Consider the following 25,055-nt stretch of genomic DNA (forward strand, 5'->3'; position numbering starts at 1 on the left):
CAACACTATATTATACTATGATAGATTATAACGCATTGTTCGCACGTAACGTAAGTGGTTATTTTAAAATTTGCAAAAGAACTCGGTGAGAGAACTTAGCGCCGAAATGAGATGCTTTACACACTCCTATTACCGCTACAAAAATGTTATAAAATAGACAATTTCTCACTCACCGATACCTGCAATAGCGGAGTTGTAGTACACAGCACATTGATCTGAAACAAAATATTCAAATTATGTATATACATAATAATTGTGTGTATATTGTATATAATACATATATATAGGATGTTTTGGAAGTCTGAAAACAATCGAATATTTTATAAACAATGCAGTTTAGAAAAAAGTTTTCATTTTGCATACCTCATAGTTGCTCCGCTGTTGCCCGATGCCACCCCGGGCCTCCTCCTTCTCTCTTGGTCCTTTGTAGCACTCACGATACTCGCGAAAACACGAATAATTACGATCGCCCGACACTTTGTACGGCACTCCCGACGCGTATTTCGCGTACATTGCGCAATGAGAAAAACGATGCGAAAACTAATATCGCACGAAGCAACGTCCGTTTGGCACTCGAGGATCTCGCAGTCAACTCGTGCGCAGCATACCCTATCAGGAATCTTACCTGTGATAATAAATAAAATACATACATATAATTAATTAATTAATTAATTAATTAATTAAATATAATTAAGTATGTTATAAATTGTATTTATGCATACCTTATAGTTGCCCCGCTGTCGCCCGATGCCTCCCCGGGCCTCCTCCTCCTCTCTTGGTCCTTCGTAGCACGACGTTCGCGAAAACACGAATAATTACGATCGCCCGACACTTTTTACACGGCACTCCCGACACGACGCGTGAATCGCACGTATATTTCGCGTACATTGCGCAATGAGAAAAACGATGCGAAAACTATAATCGTACAAAGCAACGTCCGTTCGGCACTCGAAACTCTCGCAGTCAAACTCGCGCGCAGCATACCAGTAATGCATATCTGTAATAACAAATAAAATAACATATTATTATTTTAAAATTTTAACAACATATTACTATGTTTTAATATTTTTAACATATTATTATTTCAAAATTTAATTAGCAAATTTTCACATTATTAATTTTTTTTTACATAAATTAGCTGATTAAAGCGTTAATTTGCTAATTAATTTTTAAAATAATAATATGTTATAAAAATTAAAATAATAATATATGTTTTAAATAATATGTTATAATACTTTAAACTCGATTAATATTTTTGACAGTTATCAGCTGATTTCTGTAAAAATATTAATCGCGGATAAGGTATTATAACATATTATTTACAACATATTACTATTTTAATATTTTTATTAACATATTGTTATTTTAAAATTTAATTAACAAATTAACGCTTTAGTAATATTTTTTTTAATCAGCTGTTTAAAACGTTAATTTGATAATTAAAGTTCAAAATAATAACATGTTATAAAAATTAAAACAATAATATGTTTTAAATAATATGTTATAATATTTTAAACACGATTAATATTTTTGATAGTTATCAACTGAATTGTGTCAAAAAAATATTAATCGAAAAAAAGGTATAACATATTATTTACAACATATTACTATTTTAATTTTTTATCATACTATTATTTTAAAATTTAATTAACGCTTTAATCGCGCTTTAATATAAAATCGAATTTTATATTAAAAAGAATGATATTTAAAAAAAATAATATAAAGTGAAAAAATCTTGTGATATAAAATCGCGTAAAAAATTAGCATATATATAAATTTACCATATACGCTAATTTTTTACACGATTTTATATCACAAGATTTTTTTATAATAATATATATTTATTAAAAAGCTATATAAAAATGTTTAAAAATAGAATCTGGAAATATATGATCGTGAATAATATAAATACTAATTATATACAAACATGAATAAAATTTTTTCAGAAGTGCGGCAATGAAAAAGACTTTAATACTTGAATAAGCGGTAACTTCAACAGATTTATAAGTCATATCGCTTATCCGTCCACCAAGCATTTAAGTCTTTTTCATCGCCGCGCCTCCGAAACGAACTCAAGCACGCGATTCTAAACTTTCGTACGATGTTAGAATATAACTGCGCTAAATGTTAAGAATTCACTTTATTTTATATCTCACAAATTATCCTTTATGCTTCGTTTATATTTTACGAGGAGTACCATTTTTCTTCTCCTTAAATAATGCAGTAAATACGCCCATTACAACATAAATACGTATACTTTTACCGTACATTTATACTTCTTAAAAGATTTTATATCATGTGTGTATCTTTTTACATTACACTTTAAATGCCAATTCTCTCCTTCAACTTTTTTATTGCCAGATTAGTGAGAAATAATTTCAGTATTCCGATATAAATGCTGTATAATCATCTTTCAATGGATTATGAATAGCCGCTAACTTTAACACGTGATAATCCCAGATATGCGCACTGTAATTGTGTACATCTATAGAAAACGATTGTTAAAAATTAAATGCTGAAATTGAAGTCAGCATCACATTACGGTCATTTACAATTTCTCTTAATCATTACTAATGAGCATCAGAGAAACAATTTTCTTATATCTAAGATTCTAACTTCATTAAAATGCTATCGGTTTCCATGATTAAACATTTATTAAAAATGCCTATACCTAAAATGCATATATATACCTGCTTTTAAATTAATAAAGTTTTTTTTCAAAAACAAAGACTATTTTTTTAATTGGACAATATTCGTTGATAATTACTGCATTAAAAAAACGGAACATGACGATTTGTTACTTTTTATCTATTCCAATTACTCTTGTTAACAGTTTTTATGTTTCCTGACATGATATCTCTTTGCTCGGTTTTTGGATTAATCCGTAATCTTCCACGACAATTACCGGTATTCTTCCGTAATAGCAGTATTACGGATCCGAGCGATTGCATTACGAGACGCAACGAATTAATGGGATAACGACCGCGGACGCGACAAAAAAGGCGACTCTCGTCGGATCTTAATCGTAAATATCCTATCCAGTATAACTCAGATATAACCTTGCAATGCCGAAGTTACAGGTAATGCGGGGTCTGCAATAGAGTTGTAAAGTCATAAGTCGTAAGAAATTAACCAACAGTCGATTATTCTCCTCACATTCAACTGTGATTGGTCAATTTCTTACGACTTACGACTTTACGACTCTATTGTAGACCCCGCATAATCGTCAGCGAAAGCAGAGCTTCATGTGAATTTAACCGGAATTCGACTGGATTCGATACGTGTCTGATCATTAACAGATTTTACCATGTGCAAAATTTATCAAATGACCGTATATTGATGCTAATTAGAATGTTGATCAACGTTGACGAACCATATTCGCTTTAATGACGCTTCCTGATTTCATTAGTGATACTCTCACTTTCGTCGATTGCCATCTGGGAGATAATGAGCTCCATTATATTAAATAATTAAAATTTTTTTATAGAATGAAAAAATCAACAGTAGTGTGCATTCGTGTGTGTATATGTGTGTGTACATTATTTCAATAATACTTTATAATTAAATTAAAATGAAGAAGGGAGAGATTTTCATGTTCGGTAATTGTCGTCTGGTCACCAGACTGGCCTGAATAACTATGTCTCGTCTTATACAGACAGGTACACGGACGAATAAGTTGTGTAGGTGTACGTATTGTCTTGCGAGGAATGTAGAAAGTAAAGTATCTTGGGTAATACACAGCTCCGATGGAAGCAAAACTATAGGTTGCCTGCAAGTGAGGATGTGCCTCAGAGAGCCTCAGCCCTATCATCATTATCGTCATCGTCGTCGTCGTCGTCGTCGTCATCACCGTTCTGCTGCCGACTGCTTTCGTGTTACAGAAAGGTCATTGCGGATGTCTGAATGCTGCGTTATTATGCAGTGAACTGCACAGTTCGGGACAATGACATTTGTTAAAGCAAATTTCGAATTCTAGCAATTAAATTTTGATTAAATTTACATCATTACTTTTTATTTACGATTTTTGCTTATTAATTGACAAAATATATGTTTCATAAATTTAATGAGTTATATTTTCGTTTTATATATTATTCTAAATACACACACATGTGCATAAAAACTGCAAATCTGTATTTCATAAAAAGTTTATCATTTATTGAGTTACGCTATTTTATAATTTGAATATGTGTAGCTGAGCTTCGGTGTAAAGAAAGCATTTCAATGCGACAAGAAAGCACGATCGATGTACATTTACGTACGCAGTAAACCTTTGACATTTTGAGGATTCCAGACACCACGGTTGCATAATGTGCGCATCCGCGCATGCACACACACATACACACACATACAATGTCGTTTTATCTTCTAAAGAGAATGTAATCGATGCGTCCGTTGGCATACTTCTTCGATTCGACCCGCTTCGGATATTCGCTTTCGGAACAAGAAGAAGAACAGTCTTGTTAAAGACTTCGGTACAATGAAACTGAACCATCGTTCGCGCGCACCGTGAAATTGACCGGTTACACTTATAATTAAGCATACAATGGTTTATAACTATCCGTTTGTCTGCATCGAATGACGGCCGATTCATCTTAGTTCGATCGAAAAGTGTAATAATACGGGAATCTTACATTTACTACTGACATGTGCGAATAATCGACGATGCGACGCTCGCGCTCGCGCGCGAAGATGTTTCATGCTCTCTCGCGGTCTTTCGATAAGACACGTTACTTTCACACCGTGAATGGAGATTTTATATAAGCTTGGTTAGCCTGGTTATATCCCTTCACTATATTAATGTTCCTTATTATATGGGCATACCTTTCTCTAAATATTAGATCGTGCATAAAAAAAGAGATATTGATTTTAAATATATAATGTTAAAATTCCAAATAAGATAAAACTATTTTAATATTTTATTTCTAAAAATAAAAAATTATTTTTATATCATTTCAATTAAATATAAGAAGATAATATCCATTTTTTTTCAATTTCTTGTAAATTGGAAATTGTAAACGTTTTGCAAAAATGAAGCATACTTTCATAAAAAAAAAAGATTATATTACTTCACAAAATGATGTAATATCTACATCTTTAAAAAACAGTTTTCTCTGACCAATATAGAGAGGTATCTAGTAAGACATCTGGCAGACACGTTCTAGTTTTACGATACATATAAAATGCAAGAAAATCTGTTTCGGATATCTAAGACGTCTCTTCTTGCCAGCCTAAGGACATCGGTAACATTCAACCGTTTCCGAAGGCAAGCAACAAAGTGTGTGGGGAAAATAAGCAGAACTGGTATCTGGTGTTCGCGCGATATTAAAATACGCGGAATCCTTCGATCAGCTTGATCGCAACTCGCAATAATAATCCTGGCCCAACTTTTGCAGTTGTTCCATTTATCAAGTAAGGAACATTGTCCTTGATTGTCTATCGATGCAAATTTCTAAGGACCAAATATCACTAGAGCTTGCAAACAGTATTACTCTCTCTTATCAATGCAAATATATAATCAAATTAATGAAAATGTGTCATATAGACCCAAGTCATGATCTGAAAAATAGAATAGTGGATTGTTAAAACAGCGTTTTGAAAATAGACGCAGGAAAAGGTGGATACCTTCCTGTCGTGCTGCCCTGTTGTCGTGATTCCTACGGTCATTTTCCACTGTAATCCCTTTGTCCATTAATGCTAATACAGAGGTTGCCTTGGGTAATGCAATACATTCAAGTGACATTGCCTTGAATAACATATTACATTCTCATGGTAAAAATTATATGTTAAAAGAAAAGTTGCAATTTTTCAATATTTCGAATTTTATTTTACCAATAAATTAATTTTCTTGCTATATTTGATATAGTATGTTTAATCGATACTTTTTCGATCATTATATAATATTATATATATATTTCAATATCATATATATTATCACATATATAATGTTTGGGCGGATTATCTATATATCAAATCATATGATATTGTCTTATGGCGTAATTGGAGTTTAACCGAATAGCGAATATGCATAGATAATGCTAAAAAGAGAGAAAGTTATGCAAGATTCGGTCGCGATTGCGATCAAGGTGAAAGTCTTTGAGCTCGGTAGAGCGAGTCGTATCAGAAGGCAAGTCTCGTAAATTATAGGCAATGTCGCGTTGAAGAATGTCCTTTAACGACGAGGAATCTTTCTTAGATCGTTCGAGGATAATCGCGTGCTTCATGGTTACTCACGGTTACGTTTCTCATCCTTTTTCACGGAATGGTCCAGCAACGATATGGACTCGTTCCTGGCAATCTGATCGCCAAGATGAATAGAAGTTTATCTGGCAAATCCTCGAGACTTTTAATATAATTATTTCGCTTTTATATCCAGTGATCGTAATCGCGAATCGCAAATATACGCCTTTCAAGCGGATTAATTCTAACACGTCACGCTGTATCACGCGAGCTAAAATTTTTATCCTAGCGATCTAGTGGAGAATATCGTAAAGGATATATGAAGAATATTATCCTTTATATGAAGTGAATCACTGCCTAACAAACTTCATTTTAAAATATCTCCTATTTTAAATCCTTTTTAGACGGTATTCAGTAAGATCTTTTTAACATCGTAAAATTATTAAACATTTATAATTGATATTATACAGAATAAAACGTAATTTATGATACAATCTTAGCAAGAATGTAATTTTTTGTGTAAAAATTAAATAAATAGAAAATGTATAAAATAAATTCTTATGGAAAAAAACTTAAAATATCTTTCTACATTTTGAAATTATTTTTACACAAAAAGATCACGTTCTTTTCGATATATTACGAATTACGAATAATCTTATTCTGTGTAATATATTATGGTATAATTATAATGATATGTATTTGTATCATTTCAAATTTATTAATTTACAAATATAAGTTTTTAAGAGTATTTAATGATATATATGACTATCAGAAAATAATTTAGTAAAAAAAAACGAATTTTATATTACTATTATATTTTGTAAAACTTTTTATAGAAAATCATATAAAAAATATATAGAACATTTTTAATTACGCGTACGTTTAATTAATTTGTTATAGCCTCTTGATTTAATTATAAGTTCACCCCGGAGAAACCATAGATACGGAACTTTAACGATGTTACGATTGCACTTTTTTCGCGAACGTAAGACGCTTTCACTGAAATATGTAAGATACATCGAATTCTTTTGTAACAGAACGTACCCGTAGTAGTATAGTGCGAAAAAAAGATAACGTAACAAAGTACACATTTAGTTAAATTATAGACTGTGATATATGACAGACGGAAAGAGAAGATTTAATTCATTAATTGGCCATTTTCGAGATAATTGTACGTTTGAGATAAAAGGAAACGATTATATATGAAGAGCGTTACCTCGCGCGAAGATTATTACTGTATTAAAAATTAATGCGCTAGCGTTATCTGGCGCATCCATTGCAAATCAGTAATCAAGAGCTATTAATATTAATACAAATAACACTATTATAAAAAAATTGTGTGTTAATTGCTGTTAGTGTATTTTTTTCCTAATAAATACATGAAAAGAAAATATGAAATATAAGATAAACGGAAAATTCCGTTATATAATCTTATGTTTATTACTCATTCGATAAAAAGACGAGGCAAAGTTCCTGATCTATGTATATTAAAAGGAGCCGTGAAATATTCGAAAGCAATTCTCGTGATTTTTCAGGTTGAAAACATTAATATCCCTCCCGCATAGATGATGTCACGGAAGAAAGATCGTGCACAAAATCGAGCCGGGTAAACGTCGAGCTCCTTCCTCGAGAGGACTCTTCGCGTTAGCTCCGGGGTGAATCAGTCCTTTATGCCGAGCTCTCTCAGGGTCAACCACTTTCGGTGCAGTATATACCTCGGACGGTTTATATGTACACTCGCAAACACACACTCGTTCGTTCCGAGCGTGCCTACAGGGTGTCTTGAAAATCCCCGCATATAGTCAACAGTCAAGGGTATTACTAGCTAGCTAGATGTCGGACTGACTCACCGCGCTTCTTCGAGAGTCGCATCCTCTAGAAAGATAAGATTAAATCCGTACGGCCAGAAATACGTGTTGCTTGAACGAAAATGAACGTATAAAAACGAATCTATGAAGAATCTTAGAAATTATGCTCCTATATGCAAAAAAAAATACAAATAAATACGCATTTATATAACATTTTGTTTTTTGTAAATTGTATAAATCATACAACAGCAAACGGCTTTAATGTTTTCTCAGTCCAATCAACGGCAATTAAGAAATCGATTAATTAAAGAACATGAGTAGACAAGAAATGTAAAAAAAATTTATATTATTCTGGAAAAAATCGAATTACTCGATGTCCTTGTTGATTCTTCGTCTTATTTTCATCGTTAGTCGATATCTACTTTTTATAAATAAATTAGACTTGCGCGTTGTATTATGTAACGATATGATGCATGCATCCAATCGCCCATGATTCTATACATAACTATACATAATAATGCAATAGCAGGAAAAGATCTCGCGTGTGCATTAAGCAGCGAAAAAAAACGAGATGAAAATTGCCGCGTTAAAAGCTCATTAGAGTTAGGACGGTTTATTTAGTTCTTAAACATTCGAGGAGATTCGTTTCGGCTGAAGTGGCTGCTTCGAGAGAAACGACGATGTTTTCCATCGTCGGGCCTACGGCGGTTAAAAGGGAACTAAACCTCATTGTTTCTTTTCTCTGACGGCGAATCCCGTCAGTTTATTGGCTCGACACCGTTCAAAGTCAAAAAAATAATCCAAATGGACTATCCTGTGCGAGAGATTGAGGGATTGAGGATGGTGGGAGGTTCGCAGAAAACGCACGGAGAACAAGAAAGAAAAAGATGAACATAGGGTATAGCGAATTCGTCTTTGCCAGCAGTGAAGGATGGTTCTCACGAAATTTCTCATCGCGATTCACTGCTGATTCATTCTTGACATCTCGTATCTAGCCGAAACAATTCAGTGATCAAACCACAAACATCTTGCTTTTTTTTAATAGTCCCGCGCTGCGATTGAGTCAGCGTTAAGACGTAATTGATTTTTGCATTCGGCAAACAGGTTCGATAAATTGTTCCGCGAGGATGTCGGTAGGATAAGCCAGCAAAACGTCTCTCTTTCTCATATACACATACACACATAGATATACACACACACACATGATTCTGATATCTCCCTCTCTTGTCTCATGTGAAAATATACAAGTCTACTTCTCTGCCGCTGATGTCATTGACGTGAATCCACGTTAGTTAGTGGTCGATAGATAGCTAGACAAGTTCTATAATAGCTTTAACGAAAATTGAGTTTAAATAATTCACAGATTGATCATTGGTAAAAAAACTTAGAGAATATTTAGAAGAAATTTCGATAAGAGAGACCAGTCGCGAATTGAAAATTAAATTAACTTTATGCATATATTGGACAAATAAAAATTAATACTTTAAAATATATTCCTGTATATTTCTTCTGGTGTAATTTAGAGTAGTGCTGTAATTTTATTTAATAGAATAAATAATCTAATGTAGTAATAAAGATTGTAATAACATTATTTTAATAACGGAGATAATTCAATTTCCGAAAATATAAATTGGCACAATAATCAGTTCTAATTAATAATGTGATTTGATTACAGGAACGAGACGCATGACAGACGAAATCAGGCGAGCGTTATTAGGTGAGAGCTCAGTAGCTTTTGGCGACACGATCGAGAGATGTCGGATGCCGCCGGCACGGACAATCCGGCGTTCGCCAGCGAGGACGAATGCGGTTCCAAGACGGAGAACGGCGGCCAGCAGCAAGTGACCTCGGATCAGGATCGCAAGTCCTCCTCGGCGGATTGCGCGCCGGTAGAAAATGGCCAGCGATCCTTCATCTCTCAGCACTACGTTGAGCCCGTCAAAGCGAGATCGGAGCAGTGTTATAAAACGGAAACGAGGATCGAGTTGCCGGCCGAGAACACGGAGAAGAGCGTACCGGAGCCAAAGCTCAATGGCGTCCACGGAAATGGGAATAACAACGATGCCAGTTTCCTCAACAACAGCACTACGAGCGTGCAGGTCAACGGTAAGTTCAAACGTATCCTCTACCACATCGACGCTAAGCATAAACGTGCTATACAAGCGAGTATCTATGAGTTTGAAATGTTACAAACGAGGACGTAAGAAAAGATTATTTTATATATGTAATAAGATTATATTAATTATAAATGACTGCATATTTCTAAAGGAGATAAAGCTAACAACACACGTGTGTATGTATATAAAATATGAATAGAGAAAAAATAATATGGAAATCGCTTTGAAAGAACTTATCAATTTTCTTTACATTATTATTTTAACCTTTAGAATATAATTTCAGCAAGTAGAACTTTCATTTTGATTACATTACTAGTTTGTCGAGAAAAAGTCGTTCGGGGCCGGAGAAACCTCAGAAAGTATCGCACACGGATATTTTTCATTACGGATTCGTCGATGCGCATCGCATTAATGTATCTCTATCTGTCATATCCCGATCGTTTTTCCATCTCGACATTTAATTTTTCATATGCATGTATTTAATAGTATCGGTAATAATAGCGACTTGTGATATAATTTTCTCTCTCCTTGTAGATATACTATCTTATTTAAATTTAATCGAATTATATATATATACTTATTATATATATATATATATACTTTTATATACTTCTTTTTTCGTGATTAATTATTTTTTTCATTAATACGTATAGTTTTTATATTATATGTAAATTTTCATTCCTCTCGTTACACTATTCGAAAAGCAGGAAATATTTGATCCTGTTTAGCCTCATCAGAATTTCGCGGAATGTAGTTTCTCTGCTATTTCGCTGTACGACCGGAAAATGCAAACCGGTTGCACCCTACGTACGAATATATCCTGATAGTAAACGGTTTCCCGTTTTCTACAGAATCTGGAAAGAAGGAACAGATCGAAGCCGTAAACCTGGAACTGGTCTCGATGAGGCCATACACGGGTAACAATATTCAAACGAAAGGTCAGGAAGCTTGCGAGGTACCAGCTGATCCTTACGAGGAGTACTTTGTACCGGTTAACGAGCATCGAAAGTACATCAGGTAACGAGTTGTTTGTCAAAGAAAACGAGTCTCTGCGCTTGTGCATTTTTGTGTTTTCTTCCATCTCTGTCTTCTAACTCTTATTAACTATCTTTCGTGACAATTGTTTACCAGCCCGGCGTGCATAAATTCTTCCAAATATTAGAAACAGAAAGCATAGTAATAACGAGAGAAAAAAAAACGAATGTACAGCTTACAATCTTCATCCTCCCAGTATATATATTAAATTAATAATAATAATTATTATTATGATTGTTTCTCCCTCTAAATAAATACAATGCAGATTTTTCGTCGTTATTTTAAAATATTTAAAATATATAATTAAATATAATTATTTTAAAATATTTAAAATATATAATTAAATATAATTATTTTAAAATATTTCTAATTGAAGATAATTTTTATATAACTTAAATTAATAAATTAATTTAAATAAAAAATATTATTCATAAAAATACAATATGTTATATAAACTGCACTATGTGCAAGACGGAACTTTGCGCGTTGTTTATAGACTCAAGTTATTAAAGTCATATCTTATAGAATGTAGAAGCAGGTAATGATGATGCGCAATGTTACATTCATCTCAATTATTTCCCTTAACACAAACCATATTATGTCACAAACCATATCACGTAGCAAACGTTTGGAATATAGAATAGAGATATATTTCCTAGAGAGACATATATCACCACGTGTATCTGTTCTGTGCTGAGAAAGTCGTCAGGCAATAGAGATGCTTTAGCACCGTTTTTAGCTCGAGCAGAGAGCACAGTACAGCTTGGTCGCTGATTGAAAAGTCTCAAATCGATAGAGAAAGAGAGAGTTAGACGGTGTTTTCTATTGTCACGATACTTAGCAGGGATCCCGAGGCCGAGGTTGAAACGACCGTGGCTGGAGTGCGTTTTGATTTGGGCCCGGGTGTCGGCCGCGAGGGACTCAGCCTGAGAGACCCTACCGCCGGACTAGTCGACTATTCCCACTGGCTGACAGCCCTCAGGTACTTGACGGTTACTTTCGAGGATGATGAAAAAAAAAGCTGGGGAAAAAACTCTTAGCGGAATATACTTAAGCGTTTCTTATATGGGCACGCGGTCGCGCATTAACACGCTTACGCTACCGCTCCTCCCTCCTCAAATTGGATATATGTTTCCCCGTAAAGACTGCACGTGTCCAAGAATTCATACCAAATGAAAAATTCATACGAAATAAAAAGATGAGACAATCTCGATCACTGAATGTAAGAATTACTGACGATTAACCAATGAGGTTGTTAATCTCGATGTAATATCTCAGTGTAATATCACGATCAGATACATAGACTAAATCTTGTTTTACCGTCATTTTTCGTAATCAGATACTGAAATGTAAAAGGTGCGCGACAACCTACACTTTACATACGGAACATGATCAAGAAATTAGGCATTCGTAAAGGAAATTAAACTGAGGTGTGATGTACCAAGGAAGCTTCTAATCCTAATGGCTGGTCCTTGACGAAGGTTGCTAAGAATCGCGCTGTACAAAATATGCTTTCTGGGTTTATAACAAGGAAAACATTTAAATGCGCGCAACGGATTTGCCATTTTTCTACGTGGCATCGAAATTATGTTACAGAGGTGAAAAGCTTTACGTCACAAAGGACAAAAGGTCCAGAAACTCGCACTGGAAACAATTACTCTGTGGACTCACACTAGTGGTCGTGGTGATCGCCGTGATTATCATTATTTTGGCCGCAAGTAAGATTGTCATTTTTGTCATTCTTTTATTTGTAAATTTCGTTTTTAAAAAAATTTATTAGAGATCTATAATTTAATATATAAAAGATATATATAATTTTTTTTACATATAAAGTATTAAATAAAATTGTTCGAAATTTTTCATTTTAGCTGGTGTAATCTTTACACAAGAGCCTACGGAACCTTTGGAAAATGTGAAAGAGAACACTCGTCAGTTCAGCGATATAAATATAGCTGAAAATCAAGAATATATGAAGAATCCACCGTCAAGTCCATCACCTTTAACCTCTACTTTCCCATCGTGGCCTACGACTGACGAAATGATGTATCAAATTATACCGGATGCTTTAAATGGAATCCTGCGACTGGATGATTTTGATTGGAAGGATAATTTGAACGATACCAAGTCACGAATGTATCGTCAAATAACTGCTGAAATAGAAAAAAATTTAGGAAATATCCTTACACGAGAGAACAATACGCCTATAATTAAAGTGTATAATATCAATAATGAAGGTGAAATAAAATTCAGAATAAGTCATCCACCTATGGATACTTCTGAGAAGAATCAGGAATATATCGAAGAGACATTACGAAAAAATGGTAATATGATTGGACAGTATCATTTAAGCAGACTTCAAGTAGAAAAGCTTATTAATCAGTGTGAACATGGTAATCTCCAGTGCGCCGAAAGTTGTAAATATGACTATTCCGCGGGTATATTTATATGTACCTGCAGTCCAGAAAAAATTCTGGATCAGGATGGAAAAACTTGTGTGGATAACGACTTGAGTAATGTCGAAATGGATGATGTAATGCCGCAATCCAGCACAGAATCAATTCATGATTTTGTTCAAGGTAGAAGCAGAGATCCAAATACAGCACAATTCGATATCAGACATTCAAATACGTGGGAAAATCCGGATCTCAAAACAGGATCAGCAGAAATGGATACATCTACATCGGAACCTAGAACGGAACACGATCATCCACAACTTGAACAAAAATCGGTAATGATACATCAGTTCGAATCTACAACGAAACGCATTTTCAAAGACGATAATTTCGATTGGAATCACGAACATTTCCATCATTCGTTGGAAAGCATCTTTAAAGAGCCTGCTACTGAGCCAGAACCAACAGCTGAACCAGAGCCTACAACTGAACCAAGTGCCGAGCCAGAACCTGCTGCTGAACCAGAACCTACTGTTACACTCATTGTTCCAGAATCCACTCAATCAGGATTAAACATCGAATCGGAGCCTACATCAGAACCTGTATCAGAATTCTCTACAAAAGAAATTGTTCTTAAAATTGAATCTACTACTGAAATAGAATCTATTACTGAAAGAGAACCTGCTACGGAACCGATATCTGTCACAGAATCGACGACAACTTCCGATGAAGCAGATGACGTAATGTCGAAAACAGAATCACATTCAGAGTCAAATACTGAAATATCTAATCAACCGGAATCTATTGTTAAATTAACATCTCATGATGATGCCGAATCTACACAAATATCACTTTTAGATGACGCGAATATAACTAACGTACCTAAATCTCTTGCAGATTCAATAGAAAAAAATAATGAAAATTCCAAAATTGATAAAACTTTGATTACAACGATAAAGACTGAAAATCCGATAGAAAATGTACCCTTGCAAGTAATACCTTTAACATCTGAAAATAAATCTATAAATACAAACGATAATGTGGAAATTAAAACGGAATCAACAACAATTCAATCTTATACTAATAAGGACGATAGAATTAATGAAAGTACAACCATTGAAACAAGTTTTACTACTTTAAATTATGAAGATTTAAAACAAAATAGTAATGACAATGTTATATCAAATAAATCTCCGAATCATGAAAAATCAAATACAAAACAATTTACGCAAAGTCCCGGTTTTCAAGAAAAAAAAGAAAATAATTTTACAAAGATAAATTTTGATGTAAACAATAATTCTACGATTAGTAAAGAATTCAATTCAATTACTGTGACAACTATGTCAACTATATCAGTGGAAAATGAACCAGAATTAAATACAAGAACCACGCTTGATAAACATTCTCATACAATAGAAATAAATGGCATAAATAATAAAAATCAAGAAACATATAATAATCCTAAAGTATATGAGACAACCATAATACCTGAAACTATTTCTACTGACATGTCCACTCAATCGATATCTGATTATCAAAAAGAACACGAATCCGAATCCGCGTTACGATCTGATACGCAAGATTCGAATGAGAAAAATGTCATCGAACATATGCCGACAACAATTTTTCCTAAAGTACCGAAAAATTTTGCCCACAACGTCGAGCCATTGAAAGAACCTATTGAAAACCTAACGAAACCGGCAGACGACGAACACATCATGCTGATACCGAAATCTGAGCAACCAGTAGAGATACACGCGATAATTCCACAACTCACCCCGGAACAAAGTATACAATCCACACAAAATGAAACTCTGAAAGCAGAAAACTCGACAGAAATAAATAATGGAGTTGTGATTAACGAAGACTTGAATACAAAAAAATCTGTAAAAGATATATTCTCGAACGACCCATCTACGACGATTCACTCTGACGAGGTTCAACATTCAACGCATCATCCTCTTCACCCGGCAATACTACCAGAAAACTCGGTAAATCATTTCGCGGGAAAATCTGACGCAAGTGACGATCGACACGCTGAGGATATGTCACCATTTTTACCGGATATCCATAAGGAGAAAGAAAACGCAAAAAAAGCACCGCGGCTGGATAAAGATGAACAGGACGTTCCTAATCCTTTCGAAACTCATATTGACGACGTTATAACACATCGGCCATTAATACATATTAATGCGGATGACATAAATCATAAAGTGAATGAGACTGAAACTAAAGATTTATTAAACGACGTTAATTTACATTCGGTAAGCAATGAAAAAAATATAGATATCACAGAGAAAACTATAGAAACTCATGAAACAAATGCTACAGATAATGCTAAAAATATTATTAAGAATGATTTAAATATGAGCGAGATTATGAACAATACAGAATTTAAAATTCATAACATATTGAATCAAGATAATAGTTTTGCGAAATCAAATAACATAACGAAAGACGTTGTAAATGAAAAAAATAGCAATTCTTCCATTATAGAACAGGATGACAATGAAGCATTGAAAGTGATACCATTGATGACAGAAGATAAATTAGTAGATTCAATTTTCCAAACTACAATGCATTCCACGGATAAAAAAACATTAGAATCTACTAAAGAAACTAGCATTACTGCTGGAAAGAAAGTAGAAGATCTTGGAGATTCCGCGATAGAAAGTGGTACGACCAGCTTAGAGAAACCAGAAGAGAATGCCGTAGAAGATCAATACAACGACATTACGGATGAAAGTTTGTCAAAGGGATATCGACACGATAATGCCGGCAAGGACATTCCGATTAAAGTTGTAGAGGGATCTAAAAAAGCGATTTTAAACGACATTGATCCTATAAAAATTTCTTACAACCGCGTGCCTTCATCAACAATCGCATCTGACATCGCGAAGGAAGAAAATGAAACGAACATAGACACAACACAAAGTTCATCAAATACAAAAATTAAAGGTGAAAAACAGATGGAAGATGCCAGATTGACCACTCAAGAACCTGTGTTACCTATGGAAATACAACAGGAAATGTCGACAACAATAGCGACCGATAAAATTGAAGAAAATAATACGGAACAACCGAAGAACATTGATCACCAATTCGATGAAAAAGAATCTGATAAAATGGCGCAAATTACAACAATCCAATCCATGCTAGAGACCACAGCTCAAGTCCCGATTTTGCCCGATGAACTGCAAACGACAGAGAATGACATGTTAACAACAACGTCAATGACGCCGAGTGAAGAGAAGGAAATGAATCAAGAACCTATTGATAAAACGAAGCCGCAAATTGCAACAGAGAATATCAAGGAGGAAACGAAAAAGAATGCAACCGACGAGAAAGAGAACATTGCCAGTGAAATAAACATCGATATAAACAATACATCGACGGAAAGAAGCATGACAGCGACGACGACGTACGAAAATAATGTGAGTGCAGAAGCCGACCGGGGAATGGACCATGAAAATATTAATGATCCGAACGGAACAATCGAGAACTCGACGGAAAGCACAAACATTGAAACTACTCTTATAATGTCCGCGACAGAAAAGAGTATTATAAATGGCATCGAAAGAACTTCATCCAACGATGTCACCACTACAGAAGACATCAGGCCGGTCACGGAAGTGTTGGATGACACGGAGCCTAGAACAGAGTTCGATCACAGAATGCTATTTATCACGACACCGAGGCGGTTCTTCATCGAACCGGAACTCTCTGAAGAGGCACTCAGAGTGATACCATTGGAGAAAAGTCAAGAAAGCAAGAAAAAATCGGGCGACAAAAAGGGATTCGACAAGTACAAATATAAAAAAGAGAAAGACCTGAGCTTGGAGGAGCAAGATGAGAATAATGCGTTGACGGAAAAATCGAGTTCGACGATTATTTCTCAAACGGAACCGTCGAAAATTATTACAAAAAATTTCGAGGACCCGAACGATAGTATAGCGAGCTCTGACTTGGATCCAAGCATATCCAGATTTAGCTTTGATAGAGAAGGTAACATTTTGCCGAAATTGAAGAATACGGGAAACCTTGACGAAAGCAGTATCGAAAATAAGGGAATAATCGTGGAAACAAAACCTAAGAATTATCCCAGTTTCATACCTGTGTCGGAAGAGATAATAGAGCCCGTACCAGTCACAGAACCGTATATAATATTGCGAAATACTCGCCCTACGATCGTATCGAGCAATTTCGAAACAGAGGAGAGTACGGCTGCGAACGAGACGACTGTCGAAGGTCGTACAGACGACCCTGAAACGGATCTCTCTCCCATGCATGTAAGAACGAACGAAACGACTGAACAACCTGTTACTTTTTTCTCCGATCAATCGTTCAGCGACACCGAAGAAATTGATCGCGTTACGAAAGAGCTGTCCACGATCCAATTGACCGTTCAAACCACGCCATTGAACGTCGAGAGCGCGACTACCGTTGCTAGCACCGGCTTTTCAGGATCTACGCCTAATGCAATCCTCTCAAAATGCATCACAGGCCAATATCAATGCGCCAACGGCACGTCCAGAGACGGCGCATACTGCGTTCTATTATCCGCCAAATGCGACTCCAAGAACGACTGTTCCGATGGCTCGGACGAGTTAGGTTGCGAAGATTGCTCGGGTAACTTCCGCTGCGCCAGCGGAGAGTGCCTGAAGAGACACTTTGTGTGCAACAAAATCGTGGACTGCGACGATGGAAGCGATGAACGCGATTGCGAGAATTGGAAGTGTCGATCTGATGAATTCAGATGTCCAAGCGGTAAGTAACGAAGTGGAGATCCAACTATAGAATGTTCCAAAATCAGTGAATATTATTTTATTAGTGAATTATCTAATTAATTTTGACGATTTTCCTTAACGAAAAAAACATCGAATTATCAATAATTTTTGAAGTAATTGAAAAAAGGCTCAATTTTATAAATTAAATTTATAGATTCAATAAATTAATAAATATATATTTTTCGGTTAATTTCAAATAAAATTTAATAATTCATTTTCACAAGAAAAGAATCGATTCGGTTTTGAAACACTCTATATGTAAAATAATATGCAATAAATAAAACTTGAGTGATTAAAGTATTAAATATACAATAATGATTATTAAAATCTAAATGTAATTATAAAATTTAATTTTATAGGGAAATGCATTCCGGCATCGTGGCAATGCGATGGTCGATTCGACTGCGAAGACTATCGGGATGAATATAATTGCAGCGAAAGCTGCAAAGATAATCAGTATCTGTGTCCAACAGAGAAGTGGTGCATCCCACAAACGTGGCGTTGCAACGGAATTGCCGAATGCATAAACGGGGAGGACGAGAAGCTGTGCGATTGCGATGTAGATCAATTCAAATGTCAAACCGGTGGATGCGTTTCCTCGATCCAAATCTGCGACGGCGTTAGAAATTGTCCGGATTACTCGGACGAATGGGACTGTCTAATTACCAATATCACTGAAGATAAAATTAATACGGAAACGAATATCAATATCGAAAATAATATGACGAGCGAATCGGGCGTGCCACTGTTAAAAATAAGGTATTTTATATTTAGATCAAATAGATATAATAAATATAAAAATCGTTTGCTTTTTTTTTTTAAATTTCTATGTTATCTCATTCATTTCGAAGCCGTAAATTTAACAACATATTTAATTAGAAAAGATTATAAATTATGCCTAAGAATACACGGTATATAAATATAATAATTCAATAAAACTAAAATATATAATTTTCTCGAAAAAAAGAAATTATTTTTTGAAAAAAATCAAAGATTCCGCAAACTGCAAAATCTAATTATTATAATAATAATTATGTTTTATAAATAATGTTAACGTTATCACACAATTTTCTGTACGCAGACAATATGACAACGATTATCAACTAGTCTGTTCGGATGGATGGAGCGAAGAATTTAGCGATTCTTATTGTCGGACTTTGGGATTCGCCGGAGCCGAGACGACTAAGATTATCCCATTGTCTGCAGAAAAAAATCGGAGCGAGAAAATTTTAAGACTGAAAAGAAATCCAAATCACCGTCTGCCGCTAGTCACGAATCTAGAGCAAGTAGAATTCTGCGTGTCGAATAAAGTCGTGCAAGTGTCGTGCGAAGAGTTTTCGTGCGGTCAACATTATGCTGAAGGACCGACCGCGAGATTAGCCGGTGAAACACCAGCCAACGATGGACAATGGTCCAGCGTGGCTTTGTTAAAGGAGCTAAAACACGGGACCACGTGTACAGCCAGTATACTCGGTCCCATGCATGCTCTAGCCAGTTATTCCTGTATTTACAGGTAATTATAAAATATATAAAAGAACATGTAATACCATTGATAACGAGATAAACCGCACGTAATTAAGAACTGATTAAAAAAATAATATATTAATATATATAATCTTATATGATTTTAAATATAATCTTTACTTCAATTTATAGATATGTATATTGAATATATAATATAATATTATATATAATATATATATTATAATATAATATAATTTAATATTATATATGTTATATTTTATATAATATTGAATATCATTGTTTACACAAAATACAAAATATACGCGCAATATATTGTTTTAATATTATCACATATGATTTTTTCAATATAGATACAAGGATAGTGATGGGTGGCAATTTTTTGCCGGTGGTGATATGCTGAAAGGGCAATCCGTTAAAAATATCGTGCCCTATCCTCAAGTAAAATATAATCAGTTCCTGTATAATAATGACATCGCTCTGATCGAATTGGAAGAACCGTTGGTGTTTTCCAGAAACATTAGTGCCGTATGTCTTCCCAAACTGCCTATCCAGGTACGCATTCGATCAAATTCTCTGATATGTATAAATCTTATTTAATTATAAGCATATTTATAATGTTCGATAATTTTTCATAATTTAGCCGGGACAAATTTGCGTAACAGCAGGATGGGGATTTTCTATGAACGGGGAAATAGATTTACAGCAATATCTCAAATTTTTGCGTCTTCCAACGTATGATTCCGATAAATGTAATGCCACGAGCCATTATGCAGGATTTATCACGAAACACAATATATGCGCAGAATTCACCAATATGGATAAAAGCCCTTGTTATGTAAGTTTAATATTACAACAAAACACATCATCACATTTTCATAATTATCATTTAAAAAATATTTGAGAGAGAAGAGAAAGAGGAAGAAAAAATACTAAAACAATATTGTGTCCAAATTAATAATATAATTCGGAAAATGTAAAATATGTAATTAAATATTACATAAATCGCATAAGTATTACGCAAATATTTTCGTTATGAAATGTTTCATTTCAAATATAAACAATTCTTCAAAATTACAATTAATGCTCTAGTTAATTACAAGCATATATTAAATGTGCATGTATGTATATATATTAATTAACGCACATATTTATCGTTGCATTATATATATATATATAATAAATTTTAATGAAACTGCCAATTAGTTGGCATCAATGTAATTAATTCAATGTGTTTTCAGAATGACGAAGGAGCGCCGCTAATGTGTGCCAGTGAATTACAGGGTATATCCGAAAGATGGGAAATACAGGGCTTACTAAGTTATCATAGCAGATGTTCGAAAGGTCATCCAGCAATTTACTCGAGCTTAGAGCCAGCGCTCTCGTGGTTACGCGAATCAGTGCCAGCTTTGCAAATACAAAGCTAAATAATTATTATATCGATTTCTCGAGATATATGAAGAGCTGGTACTCAACGATATTATATACTAAATGAGAACTGCAATTTTAATAAGGGAGAAAAAATTCATCATTATAAAAAGATTGTACCGAACAACTTTGGGCTAGACTTTCTTTACAAAAATTATACACATTTAATTTATATACATTAAATTAAATTAAATTCTTTTTTTCAATTGTCATGTTCCTACTGAAAAGTATTTTTTTTTAATAGTTCTCAAATTTCTTCTTCTCCCCCTACCTTTGATAAAAATTTAAGTGCCGTATTATTATGCGATAGAACAAAAAAATAGGCACTTAATTTCTGCATGGACAAAAAAATAGTAACAAAACATATATAAAGAAAAAGAAAGATAACAAAATTATAAACTGATTTATTATTAAGAAAATATTATGTAAATATTGTATAAAGTAACTGTTTATTATGAATAATGTGGTACAAGAGTTTATTAGTGAAATGGGTCTCTTAAATTTACAATTACATTTATAAATAAAATTCCTATCTATTACTATATGTATGTACGTGAAATTAACTGTTACCTAATCAAATAAAAAATTTAAAAATTTTGTGATATTTCGAATATTTCCAAAATGTACTTTGTACATTGATTTAAGAATAATTTAACACACAAGAGACACCGATACATATACAATACATATCTGATTATATACGAATCAACAGTTTGTCTCAGAGATCCTAAATAAGGATTCCTGAAATGAACAATGGATAGAATTAAGCAGTAGATAGGATAACTGTATATAATATATAACTATTTTAATAAAATACATTGTTATATAGAAATTAAACAGTATGTTTATATATGCATAGTCATTGCGGAATGCGTATTTTTATATTTCAATTAAAAATGATAAATAAAACATATTTTAAACAGATTATGTATCGAATATTTACTCTTTCTGTTTCAAATTGCTCCTATAAAAAACATTATTAAATAATTTAAAACATTACCAATAAAACTGAATTTGCACTATAACATAGAAATTAAATATAACTTGCACTAAAATACAATATAAATTAACGATAATGTACTTGGATAGGATAATTATTTTTTCAATCATCTATTTGTTTCTTTGGTTTAGCTGCTATTTCAGTAGCCGTAACCGCAGCATCTAAAGTAATTAATGATTCTGATATACTACTTATGACTGCATTATATTTAGATAAAAGATCGTGTACGTGAGTACTTAGTTCTTTGGAATCCTCGTAAGCTTTGAGATACGATAATGATATCTTATTAAATGTGCTATTTAATTCAGGCACATTTTTTATACGATCTGACTCTAATATAGGCACGAGCTCCTGCACTTTGGTTAACAGCTTGTCATTCTCTATCATTTCTGGCTCCATCGTTAGCAGCAATTGTGCTTTAGCGCTCGTAGGTATATCAAAATCTTCAGAAACAGGTTCCAGGTAGCCATTTAATTCTGGCAATCGTTTAATAAGTGCATTTGGTTTTTCTCTGCCCGATAATGCTGAAGAGATTAGTGAATTGACATCCAGGAGACGTTCGATGATAGTGTTTGGTGGTACAGAATCATCCATACTAATTGTTTTGCCAAGCCCATATACTTGCTTCTCTAAATTAACAATTCTGTCTTCTAACAACTGGATAGATGACATCTTAAAAGCTGAAATATAAAGGTATATATAAAATATAAAGCTTTTATACATTATTTATTAAACTACAGTAACTAGATAAGTCATAAAATATATAAACCAATTATTGATTTTTTACCTTTTTTAAAATGTTCTTAAATGTTTACACAAATTATATGTTCATTAATTAATTCAGTTAATATAAGTTAATTTAAAATAACAGAATGTATATATTTTATGTAATTATATATATTAATTACACAGGTATTTTTAATATAAACATTCATTTGAACAATGGAAAATGTTTAATTCGCATGAAATTAAACGTTTTGCTATTTAAGATGGTTTATATTCTCATTTCTCTAAATACATAAATTACACATAATAACAGATGAAATTTATAGCCTACTTACTTTGTTGTTAAAAATCCAAATTCGATGAGATTGATGAGTTTGACAGAACTGCTTGGAGGTTATTTCTTCGTGTCACTCACTTGACATGCGCACTCACAATGCCCACGTGATCACAAATATTTTTATTAAGCAACTTTTTTTTATAATCAAAACTTTCGAATCAATACGCGACAATAAATTTAAAGAATATATAAATACGATCGATTTCCTTTCTTACTAATTTTTCGAATAATATGAAAAGTCACTCAATCTCACAAGTTCTCAAATTATTTCAGGCTGCGCAGTCGCGTGTATAGATTGAGAAATACTGCGCGCAAGGTCAAATACGACTGTTATTAATATTTTATATGCAACTTGCAAAATACACATATAGGAATGCTCGAAAAAATTATTCGCGATTGTGTTTCGGCCTTTGAAAATTGCATTCGAAAGGAAATGTGGCTATTTTATTAGAGATAAATCAATGCTTTTAGATTTCTCTCTCTCTCTCTCTCCTGCTCTCTTTCTCTCTCTCTCTCTCTCTCTCTCTCTCTCTCTCTCTCTCTCTCTCTCTCTCTCTCTCTCTCCTGCCTTTCTCTCTAGGTTATTAAATTATGGACCTACAGGATGTTTCGCCTGTATAGCAAATCGATATCTAAGGATTCATACATTATCTAATGTTGATCTCATCAGGACGCATGCAAATAAATTTTCTTACTCACCCTCTCTTCCCGGTGCGCAAGTTTATCTTCCCGCCAAACGCTGTCGAAGCTGATGTATCGTTTCGCCGAAGGAAGATTTCATCTCGGTTGCCTTTACTTCGATTCACTCCAAGTGTATTTTCGCACTTTTACGTCCCTTTGCACATTTCCGCTTTACATTTGGCGTTTTTACGCGTAACGCGACACTTTAACACAATTAAAAAATACACTTTTTGATGAGAAACACCCGCGTCCGTGATTTCATTTGCGTGGCTCCCTCCATCGAGTCTCGAACCGGATGCTCCACCTCTGGACGCTTCTGACGCCAGACGCACCTTTTTTCAACATGAATCTATCTGCAAAAGAAATGGCTGTGATTGGTCAATTGGTCAATCACGTCATTGATCGATCTCGGATCGACAGCAAACTTTCTTCGGTCGAAAACGCTATTAGTATATCTTGGTGCATATTTTTTCGAAGACTGATTTTTATTGACAATTTTTCAAACTAGATTTATAATAATTTTTCTAATTTATTAATTTTTTTTAGGGAACTGATAATAAAACAGGAAAAAAGGAAGAGTCTCTCTTATGAAACATATATTACAATTGTAAATCTTTGTGAAACAAAAGAAAATCATCTTCGTGCCAGAGGGAATATTAGAGGTTAGTACAATAAAATTTATTTGATCTATATTTCATCTTTATGTCCTTATCTTTATAACGATAATTTGTAAATTATACGCTCTTTCTTCACACATTTCTTTTATAAATAAAAGGTCAGAATAAAAATAAAATATTATTCGTGCTAAAATTGATAAAGATAAGTAAAGTATAAAAAGTCAAAGTCTATAATATTGGTTCTTACATCTTTGTTTTCCTATGCAGTTCTTTCGCATCGAAAAAAACTGCGCCAGATGAGCCGGAGCCCGCGTCGAGAAGTCTGCCTAAAACTTCAAACCAGAAACCAGACACGCGACACGCGCGGCAGGGAGCCGGGGTCGGAGGCCGACATGACCAGACCCTAGACCCCAGACCGTGGGAGATGACGGTGATCGAAGCGGAGCGCGGAGAGAGAGAAAGAGAGA

General features: G+C 34.0%; 2 protein-coding genes and 1 long non-coding RNA gene across 6 annotated transcripts in view; 1 reads left to right on the forward strand and 2 right to left on the reverse strand.

The window, feature by feature from the left end:
• LOC145938345 (uncharacterized) overlaps positions 1-21,718 on the forward strand; it is a 40,622-nt gene extending 18,904 nt beyond the window's left edge. For 2 of the 4 annotated variants that reach the window (XM_083041860.1, XM_083041862.1), the window contains exons 2-11: positions 9,661-10,091; positions 10,954-11,119; positions 11,979-12,119; positions 12,734-12,855; positions 13,006-18,297; positions 18,677-19,076; positions 19,399-19,830; positions 20,153-20,354; positions 20,443-20,637; positions 21,041-21,718. In XM_083041860.1, the coding sequence (XP_082897986.1) occupies positions 9,740-10,091; positions 10,954-11,119; positions 11,979-12,119; positions 12,734-12,855; positions 13,006-18,297; positions 18,677-19,076; positions 19,399-19,830; positions 20,153-20,354; positions 20,443-20,637; positions 21,041-21,226 (7,488 nt within the window). In that variant the 5' untranslated portion in view covers positions 9,661-9,739 and the 3' untranslated portion in view covers positions 21,227-21,718. Of the gene's footprint in view, positions 1-9,272; positions 9,360-9,660; positions 10,092-10,953; positions 11,120-11,978; positions 12,120-12,733; positions 12,856-13,005; positions 18,298-18,676; positions 19,077-19,398; positions 19,831-20,152; positions 20,355-20,442; positions 20,638-21,040 lie in introns of those variants that run through there. The other 2 variants (XM_083041861.1, XM_083041863.1) reach the window with 2 other exon arrangements.
• Positions 1-25,055, reverse strand: LOC145938360 (uncharacterized). The gene is made up of 5 exons (XR_014425705.1): positions 24,836-25,055; positions 23,990-24,324; positions 723-997; positions 364-625; positions 1-215 (listed from the first exon to the last, which is right to left on the reverse strand). It is a non-coding gene; the product is annotated as an uncharacterized LOC145938360 (long non-coding RNA).
• Positions 22,142-23,491, reverse strand: LOC145938358 (dynactin subunit 3). The gene is made up of 2 exons (XM_083041882.1): positions 23,289-23,491; positions 22,142-22,907 (listed from the first exon to the last, which is right to left on the reverse strand). Exon 2 carries the CDS (start codon positions 22,897-22,899, stop codon positions 22,330-22,332), a length of 570 nt encoding a protein of 189 aa, XP_082898008.1. The 5' UTR covers positions 22,900-22,907; positions 23,289-23,491; the 3' UTR covers positions 22,142-22,329.

Source organism: Prenolepis imparis, unplaced genomic scaffold (assembly GCF_030444845.1).
Source record: "Prenolepis imparis isolate NDT839.2.m4 unplaced genomic scaffold, iyPreImpa1.0 SCAF_7, whole genome shotgun sequence".
Taxonomy (NCBI): Eukaryota; Metazoa; Arthropoda; class Insecta; order Hymenoptera; family Formicidae; genus Prenolepis; species Prenolepis imparis.

What these genes read in the sequence shown, in the direction of transcription:
- LOC145938358 (XM_083041882.1), bottom strand. Translation starts at nt 22,899, where the DNA reads ATGTCATCTATCCAGTTGTTAGAAGACAGAATTGTTAATTTAGAGAAG.